Below are 20,580 nucleotides of genomic sequence, written 5' to 3'. Positions count from 1 at the left end.
TTAATATTCTTCACGTTCAAAGAGCGCCCTCTGCTGACCAACGCAGGCGGTACACCATTTCCCACAATGCTGCTGCCGCACCAGCCCGGAAGTGAGACGTTTATTGACAATATGGCTGCCGAACTGGGTTTCGGATTTGCAGAAATATTTTAATTGACAGCGGTAGCCGTGGCTGCGACAATAACCCGTTTCCAGCTCAGGAGTGTACGCGACAGTTGCATTTGAATGAAGACAACCGCGAATCCACGGGATGGTGTCAGTGAGCTGAGGAAACGTCCAGAGTGTGAATCCCGTCATGTCGTTTTTCAAGAGGAAAGGTGAGGAAAAAGCTCCCGCTGAAGGCTGCAACGTCGACGGTAGCTAGCGCCGCGGAGAGGGGTGCCCGATAATATGTGACTGATGAGGTTGTCGGTGCATAAATTAGCCGTGTAAACTGAGGCGTTTGAGGGAATACGTTTCCTCCTTTGCCGCTGCTCCTTACTGCTTTTACATGATTAGCTTAGCGCTGGCCTCACTGCCCCCCCACCCCCCTTCCTGATTTATCTAACTTCATGTTAGCCGGGGTGGCATTGAATCCACCACAGAAACCTGCCACAAGTCTACATCAACGCCTTCCTGTATGCAGACATAATTCAGGGCTTCCAGAGCATCAAAGGAACACTGTTATCTGCTCCAAAGCAACGCTTGTGTCGAAATGTTCAATAGCAGCTAGCTAGCTCTGTTGAGGTATTTTCATACATACTTAACAAGCAAGATATGTCAGAAATATTACCGGTGACAGGTTGTGTCTCAGTCAGAGCTGTTAATTATCAAAAGGACACACGTTTCCTGTAACACATTTGGCTGTAGAGAACCTGGAGTTGGCTAATGCTAATTTTCAGTCACTATTGAGTAGAACCTAGATGGGCTGGGCCTGCGTTTTTCTATATTTTTTTTTGAACACAACGTGACAATGAATTTCAGTTCAAAGCCCCACAGTTCAACCTCTTTTGTGGTCATTGTGAAGGCTGGAGTCACACTGACAGGCGTCTTTTGTGTCTGATCTGCATCTTTTTTTTAAAGTGGGTGGGCAAAATGTCAGATTCGCCACCACCTACAAATGAGCCCTTCTCTGAAACCCTGTCAACCAAACTGAAAATTATAACATTAAGGGGGATAGAGTAGGTGTAGCAAATACATTTGGAAAAGTAAGAAAGGACTTTATTTTTCTGCTGCACCATCCTACAACAGGTGACAACAGGTTTGTCTGACGCTTTTGATAGAAATCACACAATAAGAAAAAATATATAAAGGCCAGAGAGGCCATTAATAATGGAGTCAATAGAGCTCCCGTCTCATTTCCTTGGGAAGCCACCATAATAACTTCACTGCTGAAACTAGCCTGCGGTTTGGTATCCCCTAAAGATTAGTGGTTTTTCCTGGTGGCAGTGACAGTGACTAAAACAGCTGACACAGCAGATCACCAAAATGAGGAAATATAGACTTCACTTATCCATACCCAGAATGCTGCTCAGGATTGACAGGAAGTGAATTTGTTCCCTGTTAGGAGGAAGAATTTCAATGCCAAAAAAAGAGGAAGTGAAAGTTTTACTATTAAATTTGAATGCAATTTTCCACTAAGTCCCAGGCACTCTGTTCATACATTATTGTACGTTTTCTTTGTAGTTATTAAAGGTTTATTATTTTATGTAACTAGTTTTTCTTAATAGTAGCATCCATTTCACCAACCTGTCATTGTCCTGTAATAACATTTACATTAACATTACGTAAAAGCATTACTTCACTGTAGTTATTTGCATCATTGTGTTTTAGTCCAGTTGTGTAAAAATGACTGGGGTCCAGGCTTTTTAAAAACCATGTCGCTTCTCTGTGGCAGACAGCCTGTCGGTCTCAGCCAACATTGACTCTTGGTTGATACACACACACTCAGATATGGCTCCATCCCAAATGTCTCACATAAAGAGCATCTTCAGCTCCATTTGTTCAGGCCTCCCGGTCCATTTTGTCATGTCACTGCTTGAAACGGTCGCTTGGCCCAACCAAACTGCTTCATCCGGAGATATGAGTGTAGGGTCACTCTGATGAATGGTTGCCACTATGTCTGCCAGCATGCACTCATTCCCCTGCAGGGTGCACACATCATTCTTTTTGGTTAATTTGACAGCTGCAGGGCTTTGGAATGGCTTCACATATCTGCTGTATTATATGCACTGTGTATTTTTCCGGGACAATCAGTAAATCTTGGTGACCTTCAGGTGTAAACTAGCATACAGTCATTTGAAGGAAAACCAGAACTGATAGACCAAGGTCACAAATTGTAGGACTCTAGTATAAAAGCCCTGACTGTCTGCACGCTGTAAAGCAGTGATTCTCAAACTGCGGTCATAGAGGCCGTGGATGACCATGGAATAATCTGGAGTTGAATGAGCTTAATTCATGTGGGGAAAGTAAGCAAAAAGATTGCTGATGATGCTCTTTGGAGCTTTTTAAAAAAATAATTAATAATTGATTTAGAACTGTGGGGTCTGTCCTACAAACTCTTTATCTTTGGAAGTGGAGGATGCTGGGAAAAGTTTGCGAATGACTGTGGTATATAAAGCAGGATGGACATTGTTTTCACATTTTAGAACCCAGTTTCGAGGTTTAACCCACATCTGTCAGCAGCAGTGTGGCCAGGTGGAGGAAAGCATATGTAAGGGCTAATTAACTATTAACACAGACTAACTCCACACAGTGTGAAACGACATTGCCATGATAACGACTAACAATGTTGGTTTTTTTTTGCCTTTTCAGTAGTTTTCAGTTCTGCAGATATCATTAAGCAGCCTTTCTTAGAAGTCTGTATTAGAGTTCAACAAGTGTTACAGAATCGTTGTTGTGGGAAACGCATCCCCACCACACGACATCAACCCCTCAGTGAAATCTCATGTATTGATTCTTCACCCTCCCCGTATTATGATTCAGAACACTGCTTGCTTCTCCATTTCCAACCACTGCTCTCATCTTTCTCCCCACAGCCAAAAGCAAAGAACCTGAGAAAGGGACAGACGCTAAAGTCAATAGAGGTGAGTTCCTCTTTACTCTTGTGAGGTTATGGAAGGTTTGGTAGTTGTTGAAATGACACAGCTGTGTTTGGTGGCAATATAAGCACAAATATCCAGTGGTGTTGTTGTTTTGTTTGTTTTTTTAAATGTTTTTTGTGTTTTTTGATGCGCTTGTGTACCCTCGCCCACTTTGAGCTGACTTGGAAAAAAGTGCATCTCTGATTGCTCCGCCAGCAACATTACAGGATGGTCTTGAAATGTACCGTAAATGTCGGGCTATAAGCCGCTACTTTTTGCACAAGCTTTGAACCCTGCGGCTTTTAGTCAGGTGCGGCTTTTCTATGGATTGTCCGTGATTTTTGTCATATCGTAAGACGATTTGTTTTGTGTGTTCCGCTGTTGTACGGCACTACGTTGCCTGGCGGAAGGATCGGGGTTCAAGAGTGGTATGTTAGTCACATGTCCGTCCGCCAGGCAACGTAGTGCCGTACGAAGTAGCGCGAAAAACAAACTTCAAAGTAGCGCTACGCGTTCAGCGGGAGTCGTGGATGATGAGCGGCGATAAACTTGCAAGTTATGCCCAAAAAGCAAGTTATGCCCAACTCCACCGGTGGATTCTGACAGCGTGGAAAAGTGTGAAAACATCCACGATCACCAACGGATTTTGAAGGGCTGGACTGCTGCATGATGGAGAGGAGGACACCGCCACGGCCCTTCTGAGGGTGTTCGACTCTGACACTGACAATGAGGATTTCTTTGGTTTTGAAAGTGACAACGAAGGAGAGAAGAAGAGTGGATGACGAAGCCATCCTGAGCCTGTTTGTATCCGACACTGGAGAAGAGGACTTTGGTGGTTTTAGTGCGCAGGAAGAAGAGAAAGATGGTGGTGAATGACTGACTTTTCTTCTTGTTAAAGCTGTGTCACTGCACCTGAGCCTAAAAGGTAGTCCGAATCTATTTTTCTGGTGTGCTGTAGGCTACTGTTATGTACTACATGTGCAAATATGTACCCATAACTTGTTTTTCAAAATATTAATAAAAGTGATGTCTCCAAACAGCCATCTCTTTCCTGACAATTCCCTTTGTGCATATTCTCTTACATATGATAAGTCAACATTGAAACACCTGCGGCTTTTGGTCAGGTGCGGCTAATGTATGTACAAAACAGGATTTTCCCCTGATTTTAGCTTGTGCGGCTAATATTTAGGTGCGCTTTGTAGTCCGGGAAATACGGTATAACAGGATTACGTTTCCTCAAAGAAGGGCTTAGACTGTATTTAAAAGTTTGAAATGAATTCGCAGATCCAAAGCAACAGCAGCAGTCGGGAAGCTTGAGCTTAATTAAACGTGAAAAGCAAATCATTTACTTTGGCTTCATCCACTTCAAGCCACTTAAATTTTGTAATTACATTTCTAGAAATTATTATAACCTCTAGATGGCAAGTAGAGACAAACATGTGATGTAAATGCAAATAAATGGTTGCATTTATTATGTAATTGTAAGCCTTTTTCCTTCCTCTGGCTTTCCCTTATTCTTGAGGTTTGGCTGTGGAAAAACTGTTCTTATGTGGTGTTAAAAAGGTCTTAAATGATCACAGCTGAAAGATTCATAACTCTTTCCTTTGGTTTTTCTCTATCTTTAATCAGTGCTGGTTAAACTGTCTCGCGGACAGAAGCTGTAGCCTCTAGCTGCTAACAAAGCTCACAGCGCACAGTGAAACAAACACTGAGCAGTCTGTCTTCTCAAGCATCTGCCACAGCCTGAGGCTTTGTGTACACTATGAGCTTTTCCTGAAACTCTCACTAAAAGGACCCTTTCTTACAAATCACACTGTTGTCACACATTCAGGCCACTCAGAACATCAATGCTATTATATTCTTTTTCTTCTTTTAACTAAATTCTGTTTTCTCTCTTTCATCTTGTGCTCACAGCTCCAACCAGCCCTCAATCTCCAGGACTGAGGAACCACCATGCCATCCAGGAAGCTGCTGGGCCGAGCCACGTGGCCATCAGCGCCATCTCGGCCAACATGGACTCCTTTGCCCGCGGTCGCACCGCCATCCTCAAGAAGCAGCCGAGCCACATGGAAGCGGCGCACTTTGGAGATCTCGGTACAGAAGCTGCACTCATGAGCTTTTGCATCGTTTCCAATGATTGCAGAAAAACACCCAGAATAATATTTAGCTATAAAACGTTGTAGATTCAGAATCACAGAGACAGAATTTATTTTGGGTTTCTTTGAGTTTGATCCAGATGCAGGTTTGTTGTCCCTCTTTGGTTACAGTTATTAATATGTGTATATATAAGGATTCATTTATTTAGTCTGTGACCTTTGCGACAGTTTGAGTTATAACATGCTGCACACTTTGAAGGACCTCTCTGCTGTTCTGTACTTACTTGAATGCAATTTGGTTAAACCGGAGTTTTCCTCAGAAATGAATGCAAAAGGAAACAAGCATTAAGACTGACTTTGTTAACTTGCTCAGAAATTGTTTCCTTATCCCAGAGTTCAAAGTGAAGTTTCCTGGTTATATCGAGTTTCATACATAAAGAAACTTTTCTTAGTCATATATTACAAATAAAAGCAGACACGATCTCTCATTTAGGTGCTGAAACTGGAGATATGAAGCCTTTGTCTTTGAAAAGTAATTATACATTATTAAAGATAATTAATGTGTTGTTATTTGATAGATTAATTAACTGGTTCACAAAGGGTTCACATTGGATGTACTGAAACCAATACAGAAAAGCTCTGACAATCAAGAAAAACACTGCATAGAAAATAAATACAGTTTTTTAATAGGCTGTCAAAATTCAAAGGTAATTACAGCTGTCGTAAGCTCCTGTTTCTGGTGTTACAGCGATAGTACGCCTCTTGCGTCACTACAAGAGCAGAAACATCCTATTGTCTTATGCAAGTGGCAGTATTCCCTCATTAATCCTGTGAGCCACTCACTGGGCTACATGTATCAGGTATCGCGAGCACCCAAACATTCCTGTCAGCGTAAGGTTGGCCTTATCTTCTCAGGCAGTGACGTGAGGGCGAAAAATACTCTATAATTAGATTCTGTGTATGCTCCCCGGATGTCATGATATGGAGCGGTGAGCATTCACTGTAGTGACAGGAACTGTATGAGCAGGTGGGGCGTGCCGGACGGAGGTGGAGGAACCTGTGCTGCAGCTTAGACGACAAATTCTCAAAGAGACTTGCTGGGCAGTGGTGATTTCTGGTCTGTGGTTTCAACAGACTGGAGAAGAAAAGGAAGGAAGCATTAATGAGGGTGCGTCTAGGAGGCAGAGAGGCGCAGTTTCACAGTTGGATTGAGGGTTTGTGGCTTCTGAAGGCAGGGGCCATGAGGTTTTTTTTGTTTTGTTTTCTTTGCTAGTGTTTAAAATATAAAACAGGTACCACTATGACTGAAATTCAAAGTCATTCTAACAGACATTGAATTACTGTGAAAAGGTTGCAAATGAAACAGGAGCCTTTGATTATCCCGCCGTAGATGCCGGACTAGTTGCTGTGATTTCTAACAGCTTTCAGTGTTAAGGTGGCCGTGACTGTGTGATCTTTAAGAATCTAAAGAGGCTGACGAAAAGCACCACACACTGCGTGACACATCTTGAAGCACCATCTTGTTTTCAAAGAGCAAACTTAACACTGCCAAACTTCAGCCCACGCTTCAGACTAACTACAGCTGATGTGATGTGATGTGATACAAAATCCCGCAAGACAGTCGGGTGTCTAGTCAGGATGGATAATAGAGCACTCAGTTTGCTTAAACAGTCTCCCTTTGAAGCATTATTTAGCCAGATTACATCGACAGTCACTTCAGTTGCACATTAATGCAAATAACTAATGAGCTGGTCAGATGGGGTGCATTTAGGCATATAGACAACTGGCTGAAGTTCAAACTGAGCACCACAATGGGAAAGAAAGTTGAATTGAAGACTTTGAACGTGGCTTGTGATTTTTGGCAGGCTGATGTGAAGATTTTGAGAAACTGCTGATCTGCTGGGATTTTTCCAAACAACCATCTCAAGGGTCAAAAAAAGAGTTGATATCCAGAGAGCAGCAGTTCTCTGGGTAAAATGCCTTGTTTATGTCAGAGGACAGTGGAGAATGGCCTGACTGCTTTGAGATGACAGTAACTCAAATAACCACTTGTTACAACTGAGGTATGCGGAAGAGTGTCTCTGAGCAGATAAGCTAGAGTAGCTGAAGATCACGCTGGGTGCTACTTTCATCAGCTAAGAACAGGAAACTGAGGCTACGATTCACAGAGGCTCACCAAAGTTGGACAAAGGAAGATTGGAAAAACATAGCCTGGCCTGATTAGTCTCGGTTTCTGCTGATGCATTCAATTGGTAGGGTCACACAGTATGGTGTAAACAGCATTAAAGCGTGGATCTATCCTTTCATCAATGGGGCCAGCTGGTGGTAGTGTAATTGTGTGGGAGATTTTTGTTTCATGGTGACCTTTGAGATGTGGTGGAATGGAAAATTCACATCTAGGATGTGTAGTTGGCAGCATCTGTGTGATTCTATCATGTTGATATGGACCAAAATCTCTGAGTAATGTTTCCAGAATACCTGTAGGCTCAGATTGGAGTTTGGAGCATGGTGGGATTGTACAGTCAAAGGTTGCTGGGGATGCCCCTGTAGTTGCTGACCACTTAATCCACGCATGACTGAAAGTATGGACAGGACACACAGATGTGTGCCTGTGACGCACGGTTGTGAAAATTTTGTCTGTGTTAAATCATCTGTTGCATAGTCTAGGACCAACTCCAGACAGAGAATGAGCTGGAAATTCACAAACCTTCAAAACAAATATCCAGGAGTTAGAATTCCCATCATGGCGCCCTTCAGCCAGGACCAAATGTTCAGAGAGAGCTGAACACAGAAAATCCTCTTTTTATCTTTCATTTCATGTTGCAGCTCCCATCAATATAGTGTGCACGTTACCTTTGAAGGTTGATGCTGTAAATAAGAATGTAGCCCACAGTCTGTTATTAAACTTGAGCACTTGAGTGAGTAATGTGTGTTCAAAGACAGTGTAAATCTCATTGTCATTTAAACGGAAGTGTTTAACAATGGATGGAATTTCTGCTGTTGTGAGTCTTTAAAAGCAGGCATTAAAGTGTATGCTGTGTAAATAGCATAAAGTAAATATCAGTGATTAAGATTTAATTTGTAGTATAAAGATGACGTAAGTTTTATCATTAATGAATGCACCTAAGTTGCCTGTTAATAAATGTGTTGTTGCTAAAATTTTACAGTTGAATCAATGAATTATGCTCTGATGTTCCAGGTCACTCCAGTGTGAACTATCAGCCCCAGGAGACGCGCTCTCGCATGTCCAAGACGGTTGAGCAGGCCCTTCAGGACAATGTCGCGATACCGCACTTCATGCATTTCATGGAACTACGAGGTGCAGACCACCTGGTTCGGTTCTGGCTGGAGGCTGAGAGGTTCCGCTCCACCAGCTGGTCACGTGTTAGAGCGCATAGTCTAAACTCTGTCAAACACAGCTCCTTGGCCGAGCCGGTCCCCGCGTCTCCAGACGGTTCAGAGCTCTCAGAACTCACCCAGAAAAAGCCCAATGTCCTTGCACGGCACAGTAACAGCGAAGGCTGTACAGTTCAGACTCAGCAGCGGGACTCATCCAGCACAGAAGCAGGCGCGAGACCCAGTACGCCTCGAACAGCAACACCCAGCAGGCAGCCACCCTCCAGGTCGGGGACCCCCCTAAAGGTGCAGTCAAGCAGCACCCTGCGCGACCTCTCTGACACACTCATGAAAAGTGAGTCGCCTTTAAACACCTTTTTATCTTTACATTTGTTGTCTTGTTTACAGGTTTTTAACTTTCTTTGTGGATTCTATATTTTGACAGGGGAAATTATTTATTATTTTGATGGCCAACCAATCACTTTTCAGTATACTGAGAAATCTTCGTAAATGGCAGCTTTCCTATTTGTCTAAGATTGAAGACCTTAATGTGGATTTGTCAGATCTGTCCAGTACATTTCCTGATGCCGCCCCTCCCTGAGCCTGGTTCTGCTGGAGGTTTCTTCCTGTTAAAGGGAGATTTTTCCTTCCCACTGTTACCAAGTCCTTGCTCAGAGGAGGTCATTTAATTGTTGGGATTTTCTTTGTATTATTGTAGAATCTTTACTTTGCAATGTAAAGGGCCTTAAAGCAACTGCTGTTGGGATTTGACACTATATAAATAAAACTGAATTGTATCCTTTGATGCTGTGGCAAAATCGGTACATCAGTAAACTGAAAATGCTACAGTGACCTGTAATGGAAGTGGACACCGAACTGTGTCAGGAGAATGGGGTTGGCGCATTGTGCAAACTTGTCCTTTCTCACGTGTAGCTTATGGCAGGAGAAAATTCAGAAACTTCAGAGACATTCTCAGTTCTGTGAATACTCACTTTGGTTTAGGCTAGGGTGCTGCACACAGGACATCCACTCACTTTCCATGATGTCAACAAACCGTTATCTGCTCTGATCTCACACGCACCGTCTCAGACATCACACAGACTTTGTAGAAGGAGCTGACAGCTTTAAGACTGGTTACTGTCCTTGTGTGTTCTTGCATGCAGTTCTTTGATTCATGTCAAAGATGGTACAGGGCTGCAGTGGATGAAAATGGCTTTACATTAGAGCACTGATTTCCAAGGTGTTGGCTGGGACCCCCTAGTGGGTCTTGAAGTTATTGCAGGCGGGCCATCATAGATACTTTACAATTTGAAAACTTGTATTTTAGTTTAGAATTAGCATAAATAATTAGGTTACTTTATTTAAAACTAATAAGTTTTGAAATTAACACAATTTCACAAAGAAGAAAACATGTTATCTTGGTATTGTGTTTTCACATTTTCAGTCTTGCTTAAATTTGTAAATGGTGCCATTAGGCATTTTTCTGAAGAGCTCGGGATGAAACAGCAGGTCTGTGTGAGGTCACATTGGTCACCACATTAAAGGTTTGAGTGGCATTCTTAAGCATGTCATCTCGTCCTCTTCGTCCGCACTGGTTTAATGACATTGTGTGAGCATGATTAGTGCCCTCAGCTGTTTATTTTCATGACCCAGCTTGTGAAAATTTCATAAAAGCAGTGGGTGGAATTGTACACTTGGTTTTTACCATGACGGAACGAGACCAGCAGCCTGAAACAATTTCACTGTGTGCACAGGCAAAGACATGTGGGCATTAGATTGATGCATTAATTGGTAATTCAGACTGACCACCTGGAGGAAGAGCTTTACTTGAGCATCAGTTGAGAGATAATTTGTGTGTTTTGCAGGTATAGAAAAAGATGCTGTTACTATCTTCACCAAGTACATCTCTCCAGATGCTGTGAGGCCCATCCCCATCACAGAACAGATCAGAAATGACATAGTTGGTAAGACCACAGATGTTGTCTCTCTATTTTTAATACAGCACATTATGGTCCATCTGTTCAAAAAGTGTGTGTGTGTTTGTGTGTGCATGTGCGCGCAAGTGTCCTCACAAACAGCTTCTTCCTCTGGGCCATTCGGACTGTATGTTCTGTCCACTATGCCCCCACACCCCACCCCTGCCCATCCACTTCACTAATCTGAGCCATGGTCTGAGTAACCCCCATCACTCAGGCCACTCGCATACAGACTCAGACCAAGTCTTTTCTTTGCACTACTTCCAAGCACTTTGCAACTTGTTCTCCACTGTGTGCCTTTCTCTTGATTTGTATCAGTCTCTCTTTATGGTACATATTTCTCCTATTTGCTATTTATTCATGCTGTCTACCATTTACTCCTGCACAGTTGGTGTGGAGCATCCACAATTTCGTTGTACATGTACAATGACAATAAAGGGTTATTCTATTCTGCAGTAAGTCTTCTATTTTAAATGTGATCCTGGTGTGTGACAATATCCGCTCTCTTCTGTTTTGTGTAGCTAAGATTTGTGGAGAAGATGGCATGGTGGACCCAAACTGCTTTGTCATTGCACAGTCGGTAGCCTTCGCTATCTTGGAGCAACAGTGAGTTTCTGTCCATTCATTTCCAAGAGCAGTTAATATTCGCAGCACGTTTTGACGTTAAGATTAAAGCCCGCCCCGTGCCCCGTGTCGTTTCGCCATCCTGTCTTCCACATTGCTGCACTATTCACCTCCCACCTGCTTTCTGATTTCCAGGCACTTTAGCGAATTCCTGCGGAGCCATCATTTCTGTAAATACCAGATTGAAGTGTTGACTAGTGGCTCTGTGTTCTTGGCTGACATCTTGTTCTGTGAGTCAGCTCTTTTCTACTTCTCTGAGGTGAGTGGTGCTACTGGTTCCTCAAACATGATTTATTTGTACCTGATCATTACACATTTCCACACTGTTTCAGTTAGAAGAATGACAGTTTTCTAGCTATAACACACAGTCTGTGCCTCCTCTTTGCTCTGTACACCTTTCCATACAGACAGGAAACTAAACTGAAGACAGTAAACACAAGAAACCCGTAGATGCTCCTGTTACAGTGTCACTGATATGATACAAAACTCCATCCACAAAGAAAGAGTAAACATTTAACAAAAGATGTCCTGTCAGCATATACACAGTGAGGTTCACTAGAATTTTCTCTCTTCTTTGTTTTCCTTCTCATAGTTCATGGAAAAGGAAGAAGCAATGAATGTACTGCAGTTCTGGTTGGCGGCAGACAACTTCCAGAACCAGCTAGCAGCTAAAAAGGGCCAATATGATGGCCAGGAGGCTCAAAATGATGCCATGATTCTCTACGACAAGTAGGTCCTCTGTCTGTGGTTGTAAGATGTTATTGTGTCTGATTTAACCAGTTACTTTTTCTAAAAGTGTGGAGATTGACTTTATTGTTGGAAGTTGCTGTCATGTTGAGGTCATTCTTTCTTTTGAGTTTGAGAATATAATTGTAGGAGGAAAGTAATCTAAGACTCTTTCAGTGTTTTCTTTTGTTAAAAGGTTGCTCCTCTTTGTTTCCTTCGTCATTCATTTTCAGTCCAGATTTCACCTAAATCTATCAAGTTATCATCAAATATGAGTTTTAAGAGTAGTGTGCGCTCAGTAACGGTGTTTCATTGAAGACCTTCATTCCTGGTGTGATTAAATCGGTGTGTTTTTATCTTTGGGTACATTATTTGGTGATCAGTGACAGTGAATCAGCAGCAGTGTGTCTGCACACGGTCAGGTTGAAGGAGGGTTCAGCTGTACTTGTGTCTGACTAGTCTGGAGTACACTCTGCCTGCTAGCCTTGTAAGCCTAAAATTATAAAACTAGTATTTGAAGCTTATTAAATTATTTCTGTTTTGTTATTTTAAAGTGAAGTCTTTGGACCATTTTCTATTTACACATGTGAGAAGAAGCTTTACATCTAGTGGAGCTGCTGCTGACAGTAGGTGGGGCAAGTTGTGGGAGCATGCAAATGCCATTACAAAACAAATTTTAGTAGTCAAACAAACATTTAACTTATTTCAAGACCAAACATATTCAGATTTTCCGATTTGGGTATGTTTGTACTGAGATCCTGAGCTTTAAAATTGAAAGTTTACAGAAAAGTTTGCTGATGGTAGTTAAACTGTGATATGCAAACGGCAGTAATGTCTCCACGCAATGTTTCAGACACGGTTGATGTCACGTTAGTTTGGAACTGACTCAATGTAAAAGTTCAGTAAATGAGAATGTTATATAGGCTAGCAACTAATCTTTTCCACTTGTTGCCAAAAAAAGGCCACAGTGATGACAAACGGCAATTTGATTTGGATATTTCGCCAATGGGATCGGCTGTATTGTCCAATTCAGCAACTTGCTAGCACACACATTCTCTTGGACATGTAGTGGTTTCAGAGTTCACCAGTGGCGTATTTTATTTAGCAGAACAAAATCTCGGAAGCTCATATTTATCTTTGACCTAATTTCAGGCATCTTCACAAAAACAAACCACATATAAATAGTCCTAAATTCAAAAATCCTAACACATTTCCAGGTATTACGATTCGTTCCTGCAACACGGTTCTCATAAAACTAACACAGGCAGTTGTCAGACAACCTAACATATTGACCTAAGGTTACAGACCTAGACTTTGGTTTAACTGGAATTGTGGGGCATAAGGAAGAGGCTGACATCATCTGTTGAAATACGAAAAAATTAATTATTGAAGATCTTTGTCTTTCTTAGACTTTATGTACTGCACTCTACTTGGCATTTATGAAGATTAGTCTGTCAGCCATGAAGAATTGAGATGTTTTAATGTGTTGGTTGATATTCAGTGGAGGCTTTCCACCAGGCTCACAGTAAGTTAAACTGTGCAGATAGTTTGTTTCTCTTAGTTAAGGATGAGAAGGTAAAAGTCCAGTAATTCATCTATAGTGAGATGACAGTAGTGGAATCTTGCACTTTCCTCCTCTTAGCTTCAACTTTGTTATATTTGCTGGGAGCTATTTTGCTTGAATTGTAATTATTTTTCTTCATAAATGTCACCTTTTTGCACACTAATTAGTTTACAGCGTCACGCTAAATCATCTGCGCTTTATAGAGTAAGATTTAAAAGTCTTGAGGTTTTGTCTGAATTGTTCAGTTTTGATTAATATCTTAAAAAAATGGCGCCCTTTTCTGAAGCTCTTTGCATATTCTTCTATTATCCCTTCAGGTATTTCTCACTCCAGGCTACCAACCCTCTGGGCTTCGGTGACTCTGTGCGGATGGAGATAGAGTCAAATATCTGCAGAGAGGGAGGGCCACTGCCTGACTGTTTCACCACTCCACTCAGACAGGCTTGGACAACCATGGAGAAGGTCAGATCATCTGATAGAAAAACACGACAAGGTCTCGGTGTTTAGGTTTTCTCCTAAGGATAAAGGGATGATGAAAATGAAACACTAGAAGAGAAGCATGTGAAGGCCTTATTTAATTAGGTTTGTGAATTGAATAGGATCCTCCATAAAGGTTTTTTTGTTGCAAGTCACTGACAAATCGTCCCATTACACCACTGATAAATGCTTCTGGTTTTGGTTAATGAAAGGAAAGCTGAAAACTGTTGTTAGAACATAAAGGTCAGAAGGGAATCTCTGTAACTTGTGCCCAGAAATATATCAGAAAGCTCATTAATTTCTCCCAGAGTTCACCCTGCTTTGCATTCGTTCAGGTCTACATGCCAGGTTTCCTGTCCAGCAACCTTTACTACAAATACCTGAGTGACCTCATCAATTCAGTGCGGGCCGATGAGTTTGTGAATGTCAGCACTCCAGGTCAGGGCGGACCGATGGACAACGACCGCTCAAGTTCAAATGTCAGCGAGAGTTCTCACACTCAGGTGACCCACACCTTCAGCCCCTGCAGGGATGTCTGCTGACATTTAGACCTGTCCCGCCTCATTACACGGATAATAAAGATATTTTTATTAATGTCAAATGTTCATGACCATTCATGTCATTTAGTCTTACACAACAAAACAATGTAGGGATGGAGATATAACGATGCCAAATAACATTTTATATAAGTGCTATCTGTAATGCTGCTAAAAATGCTGTTCATGGTCTGTTCACTGCAGCAAAGTGCCAGAAAGGCAGCAATCAAAATCCTTAAAAACTTTGACGAGGCGATAACGGTGGACGTTGCCAGCCTGGACCCTGAGACCCTGTACCAGCGGCCGTACGCTGGGTGAGTGTTTGTGCCTCTATCCAGTGACAGAAAATGTTAATCTTTTCAAAGATTAACTGTTGCTTGATTCATGGTTTTGTGTTTCCTTGCTGTTACCTTCGCTTTTCTCTCCTTTTATGTTCCTTTGATTGCTGTTTGGATTTAGTGCTTGTACGTGTTTTGTTGTTATTGACTCCGTCGTAGGGTTTTATGAGCGTGCTTTGAAAAATCATGTGCAGAAATAAATCAAGAGAATGATCTTATTGAAAGACAGAAGTTTAGTCTGGGAGATTTGCTTTTATCCCCTTGCTGAAATTACAGTTGTTGAAGGGCTTACGCACACCCTCACACCAGTGCTGGGATGGTGTGTGTTTGTGTGCGGATGTGCCTGAGGCTCCGTTTTGTCCTGTTTGTCTTCTCAGAAGGATGACATTTGGGAAAGTGAATGAGCTGGGCCAGTTTATCAGGGAGGCAGAGCCAGAGCCGGATGTGAAGAAATCCAAAGGTATGATACGGTCACACTTCTCTCACCCTACACTCTGTCATATTTTTATCTGCTTTCTCCTTGCCATGAAAGTCATGAATATAAATCTCATCTTCTTCCTATAGCGCATAGTGCTCTGAAATATTTAGCAACTTTTCCCTTATTATAGATTATAAAAAAACAAAACAAAAACAGCTTCACTACTTTCCGGGTCCAGCGGGATAAAAATCTTAGCTTATTAGAGTGCCGTCTATAGGATTAGAACAGGGTATGACAAACTGACTTCTTACTGATTAAATATTATTCATGTGTTAATGAAGGAACTGGAGATTAATTACTTAATGACTTAACTTTGATAATCCTTCTAAAATGCTAAGATTAGCCTTCAGTTTTTAGCCATGTTAATGATTTCTGCTTAGCAATGAAGTCATCTTGTCTTCTCACTCCTCTCACTTAGGTTCCATATTTTCTCAAGCCATGAAGAAATGGGTCCAAGGCACCTCGGATGAGGTGAGATTGCACTATGCTGAGTTATCATAAATGATTAAATAGCTCGAAGCCCATAGCAGTGCTTTCTCAGTGGTGTGTATAAAACGTCACATTATACCAGTCCATTAAAGAATATAAATAGAATGCATTGTGTGCACTGTGACCAAAGGCCCAGGAGGAGATGGCGTGGCAGATTGCCAAGATGATTGTCAACGACGTTGTTCACCAGTCAAACCACGACAGCCCCGGCAAGGCCACCAAGGTACGCAACCACACTCAGCAGTCTCATTCCTGCGTGCATGTGGGATAACTGCAGGTTCTCTTAAGTGTCTTTTTCTGTCTGTCTGCAGTTATGACCCCACTGAGGAGCCAAAGGACTGTCACTCCCTACAGATTCTGGCCAAGCCAGTGATAAACAGTACACAGAGTTCACACTGCAATGAACTGCATTACTCTGAGAAAGAACAAGGCATTTTATCACTTCTCCAACCACCAGGTGTGCATGTGTGCGTGTGTGTGTGTGTTCGTGTAGCTGAGAGCTTGGATGAGTGATTGTTCACACTTGGGCTAATAGAAAACTTGAAGTACACCATTGTTCCACTCTTCCTGCTCCATAACACTATAAAGGTACACGTGTTGAGAGTAAAGCAAAGTGCATCAGACTGGAGGAAGGAAACTTTTGGCATTACCAGGAGAAGCTGCAGCATGTCAGTCAACACTCTCACTTTTGTCTTATCTCGGACCTGCGGAGGATGCAACAATAGCAACGTTTTGTTCACTACTTGATGACACACCTCCCCACGCTTTTTATAACCATTCCTTGTTTTTACATGAACTTCTGTCTTTTGGTCAGCCGCTTAAAGGGTTGTTGGTTTGGAACGTTGTACAGTTTTTGCATACGCTTCCATGAGGCTGCCCAGAGAGGCATTGCCAGCTGTTTACTGGTGTTAGCTGATGTAGCTTTACTTGTTTGGTACTGTACAACATCTGGAAATGTTACAGTGAAGAAGAGTGGATTCAGTTCTTGGACTTGTGGACCTTCTGTATAAATATCCTGGCACCTTTACAGCGCATAGAAGAAAATACTCCCAGTTTTGTTGGAAAACTCCAAAACTCCTCGTCCTAAATGTTCTGTGTATAAATATCTATTTAGATTTCTGGTTTACCCCAAATATTAATGTTAATTTTTTATGGTGATTGCTGATTTTTTTTTTTTTTTTTTTTTTTTGTTGTTTTTTTTTTTTATATGTCACTGAAACAGACTTCAGTGATGAGCGGACTGTTTAACTGGATGGTGAAATAAATGATTTTTTTAAAAAGTTTTTTTTGAGCCTTACCAAGATGTGGATAAGAACCAGAACAGACTCTTGGTACTATGTACCACTAATGACATCTATGTGTACTTAATCTATAATATATTTAAATTGTGTTTGATTTAAATACATATATTATGAAACTTTGTCTGTCTGTCAATTATTTTTTCTTCCGCTGACATAATTTGACTACATTAATGTTAAAATGTGGGAAAAGATAGCCAATCCTTGTGCCAACACCCATAGACAGTTATCACCTCTGACCAGGTGGGGGCAATGTTGAATATGCTGTTATGTTTAGGGTAAAACTAGAAACGAGGTGATGTATTTTTTTCTTCCTCTATTAGGAGGCATTCTGATTTTTATTATAACATGTCCAGGAAAATGCAACAATTAAAAACTATAAACTACAGCTGAAGGGGCTCAAAAAATAGCCTGTTAGTGCAGCATTTCATATCTTTAATTCATTTTAGTAGTGGATCTTATTGGTGGTTAATCACATAGAGTTAAGTCGAAGATAAAAATCAGCGTGAAACAGGCTCTCATGTTGTCTGGGGAAATAAACTTTACAGATGCTTCCTGGCCAGTCCACGGCACGGTCTGCAGGCGGTTTAAGAAGATCTTGTGGAATGAAAACTTGCACGTGCAGAGGCAACGCCCACCTCAAATACACAAAACCCCCTCCCCTCCTCAGCTCTGACCGGTAGGGGGGTTGTTATGGTAACTGAGGGACAGAGTCCTGTTACCTTGCGTCAAGAAGTAACTACAATGACCACCTTCAGACTATATGAATGCTCAGGGTCAGTTTGACGGGAAATAAAATGTGCCTGAGACCGAAAATATTTCATAATATTATTCACTGTTTTATTATAATTTTGTGTGGTGCACAGAAAATAAAGTATAAGGCGCATTTTATTCAGCTACCTGCAGACAGACGGCTTTTAGGCAAGTTAAGGAAACAAAAGCATCGGAAATGAAGCGCTCTCCCTTCAAAATAAAATCAGTATTAAGCTATCAGTCTGAAACTTGGCATCATTTGGCGTCGTGTTCCTAAAATTAGCACAAGGACATGTACATTTTATACCTATTTAGGTCGTGCTATTTTCTGTCAAAATTTATCATTTCATAAAAGCTCTGGAAAATGCGTCCATTTGTATATGACGCATAGTAATTTTGTCTCCTCTGTTGCACTCTAAAAAATATATGAGACTAATGAGATAATTATATGGTGTTTGACGTACGATGTTTTGTACCCTTCTATAAAGTTTGGATATTTATAAAATACACATAAATGAATAAATAAATAATGTAACTACACATTTTCACATGTAATCCCTGCTTAATGTCCAAAAACATTACATTTTCCAACTAATAAGGCATACCTTAAGATACCATCCTTCGGGGTACCTTTTTTCAACAGGCTCTGTGTAAGTCATTCACCATAGTGAATAATTAAATGTTTAAATATCGTGTAGCACCCTTTTAGTTTGAACTGTTTAAAATAATTTATTGCTTTACAATAAATACAATTATTAATTCATTACAGAATAAAATCTGTACGACCGCCTCAAACTTTGTCGCCTCTTTTCTAAGCATGACTTTGAAAGTCTTAACCGGAAGTCTCCCTATTAACCTGCGGTAGCTCGACGCCGTTCACGCGGACTCGTCCTGAAAAGTCCGGAGCTTCCCGTGTTGAGGCGCAGGGAGTATCGGAGGAGAGCGGCGGCTGCAGCAAATGTCTGGTCTCTGAGTTGGTGAAGTCCTCCACCTGCACTGCTATGACAGCTGCGCATCCAGTGTTGGGTGTGCCAAACATCTCCAGAGTCAGATTTGAGCTTTGTACCAGCATAAGTGTGGGCGCGGATGACTTGACTTTATTGTATAACCATCACTCACCACAATTCTCTTAGTGTGTTTTTTTCTTTTCTTTTCTTTTTCCCCCAGACCAGATGTTTTGGGGAGTCTCACAGCTGCTGTTGCGGATGCCCAGTGACTGTAATTATTTTTTAGTTTTAGTTTTTGCTGATGTAGTGCTGGTCAGGAGGCTGAGGCTGAAGTTGAAGTGCCGCTCTTGAAGGCGTGAGCTCCAAATGCATTCGCTCCTGGGCCGGGAGAAGAAAGAAGAAGAAGCAGGGTTTGGGATTGATCTGACTCTGTCTCCGGGCTTTCTGCCCCAAGCTGCTACCATGTTCAGCTGTGTGGGCTGCTTCTGGGTGCTCCTGTCCTCCGTTCTGGTCGCCGTCTGCAGTTTCAGCTTCATATCCCCTGCTTGGATTGTTAAGGATCAGCTAAGGAGCAACCAGCATCACCACCAGCACAACAACAAGGACTCCGTGAGCTTCGGCTTGCTGTGGCACTGCTCGGAGTCTCTGGATCACATGTACCGGTGCTACACCTTCGGGGGACTAGGCAAATTTGCAGAGATCCCCTCCAGCTCCTGGCAGGTAGTTACCTATACACACCCATGACCGTCACATGTGGATGGATGAGAGCATGAGGGGCATCAAGTGGGTAGGGAAAGATATGGCACTGAATGGAAGAAGCAGCCAAGAATAAATGCGAATATACAGACCTATTACCAAGCAGCAAAGCAAGAGGATTACATCTGTTTGATTATCTAAGATTCAGGAAAAGTGCTTCAGATTTTAGACAACAAGATTTGAATCAAAAATTGGTCTTACAGAAACTAGTTTTTGTTTTGAACATACTGGTTTACATTCCTTGTTGTAACATATCATTTCCTGCTTTCAAAAAAGGTCACTTCATATTTTAGCAATTTTGTCAGATGAACAAAGGTGTAGTGACTCCAAAAGGCACTTGTGCCACTGTAAACTGAACAATACTATAAGACTAAGATGCTCCTGACTCAGTCCTCACAAAAAAGCCCACATTTGGGATGATGCTGTGCTTTTCAGTGAGGAGGACGATGCATCATACAGAGCAGCATCTGCAGCACAGCATGCCAGACACACATCAAAGCTGTGAAAGTGGCACCAGGTTGGCAGGCTGCTCACTCATCAGGGCTCCCCACTAGCAGGAATTTCAATTTTGTCTCACTTCATAAAATTGAACCTGGTATAGCAACTGTGAAAGTGGACCACATGTATGATGCTAAAGCTGTGCAACTCTGTGCACCATCAATAACAACCCTGCAGACTAAACAACCCTACTTTGTGATACTTTGCAATGTGCAAATGTGACTCTTTTCATTACTGGACACACCCATTTTATTACACACATCCACTTTACTGGACAACACAGACACATAGCCAGTGTACCGAAAGAAATCCACTTTACTGCATGTCACACCCACTTTACTACACACGCTCACTAGAGCTATTTTACTGCAGTGACAACTGTACTATATAACACGTCCACTTTACTAAACACACATCCAATTTAATAAACGAGCAATCACTTTACTGCACAACAGGTCAACTTTACTATGCACACTGACTTTACAGTGGGCGATCGTGGCTCAAGAGTTGGGAGTTCGCCTTGTAATCGGAAGGTTGCCGGTTCGAGCCCCGGCTTGGACAGTCTCGGTCGTTGTGTCCTTGGGCAAGACACCTCACCCGTTGCCTACTGGTGGTGGTCAGAGGGC

At 41.9% G+C, this 20,580-nt stretch overlaps 2 protein-coding genes across 2 annotated transcripts in view; both read left to right on the top strand.

The window, feature by feature from the left end:
* Positions 1–72: 72 nt before the first annotated feature.
* On the top strand, positions 73–17,123 carry akap10 (A kinase (PRKA) anchor protein 10). Its single transcript, XM_085469835.1, has 15 exons — positions 73–317; positions 3,018–3,065; positions 4,977–5,156; positions 8,358–8,849; positions 10,360–10,458; positions 10,992–11,076; positions 11,230–11,353; positions 11,687–11,823; positions 13,702–13,846; positions 14,197–14,364; positions 14,602–14,711; positions 15,113–15,195; positions 15,632–15,684; positions 15,833–15,925; positions 16,014–17,123. Exons 1-15 carry the CDS (start codon positions 296–298, stop codon positions 16,017–16,019), a joined length of 1,845 nt encoding a protein of 614 aa, XP_085325961.1. The 5' UTR covers positions 73–295; the 3' UTR covers positions 16,020–17,123.
* Positions 17,124–18,623: 1,500 nt separating this feature from the next.
* lhfpl7 (LHFPL tetraspan subfamily member 7) overlaps positions 18,624–20,580 on the top strand; it is a 126,487-nt gene continuing 124,530 nt past the window's right edge. Inside the window, exon 1 of the mRNA XM_085469834.1 lies at positions 18,624–19,420. Coding sequence (XP_085325960.1) covers positions 19,067–19,420 — 354 coding nt within the window. The 5' untranslated portion in view covers positions 18,624–19,066. The remainder of the gene's footprint in view (positions 19,421–20,580) is intronic.

The sequence above is a fragment of the Copadichromis virginalis genome, linkage group LG10, assembly GCF_057382275.1.
Source record: "Copadichromis virginalis isolate Kocher_CV1m ecotype Utaka linkage group LG10, C_Virginalis_male_GT1.1, whole genome shotgun sequence".
Classification (NCBI taxonomy): domain Eukaryota; kingdom Metazoa; phylum Chordata; class Actinopteri; order Cichliformes; family Cichlidae; genus Copadichromis; species Copadichromis virginalis.
This window is presented reverse-complemented; position numbering and strand designations above follow the sequence as displayed.

Excerpts from the sequence above, each read along its gene's own strand:
- akap10 (XM_085469835.1), top strand. The coding sequence starts at position 296 with ATGTCGTTTTTCAAGAGGAAAG. Across the intron at positions 318-3,017 it reads GTCGTTTTTCAAGAGGAAAG|CCAAAAGCAAAGAACCTGAG; the intron begins GTGAGGAAAAAG and ends TTCTCCCCACAG. Across the intron at positions 11,354-11,686 it reads CTCTTTTCTACTTCTCTGAG|TTCATGGAAAAGGAAGAAGC; the intron begins GTGAGTGGTGCT and ends TCCTTCTCATAG.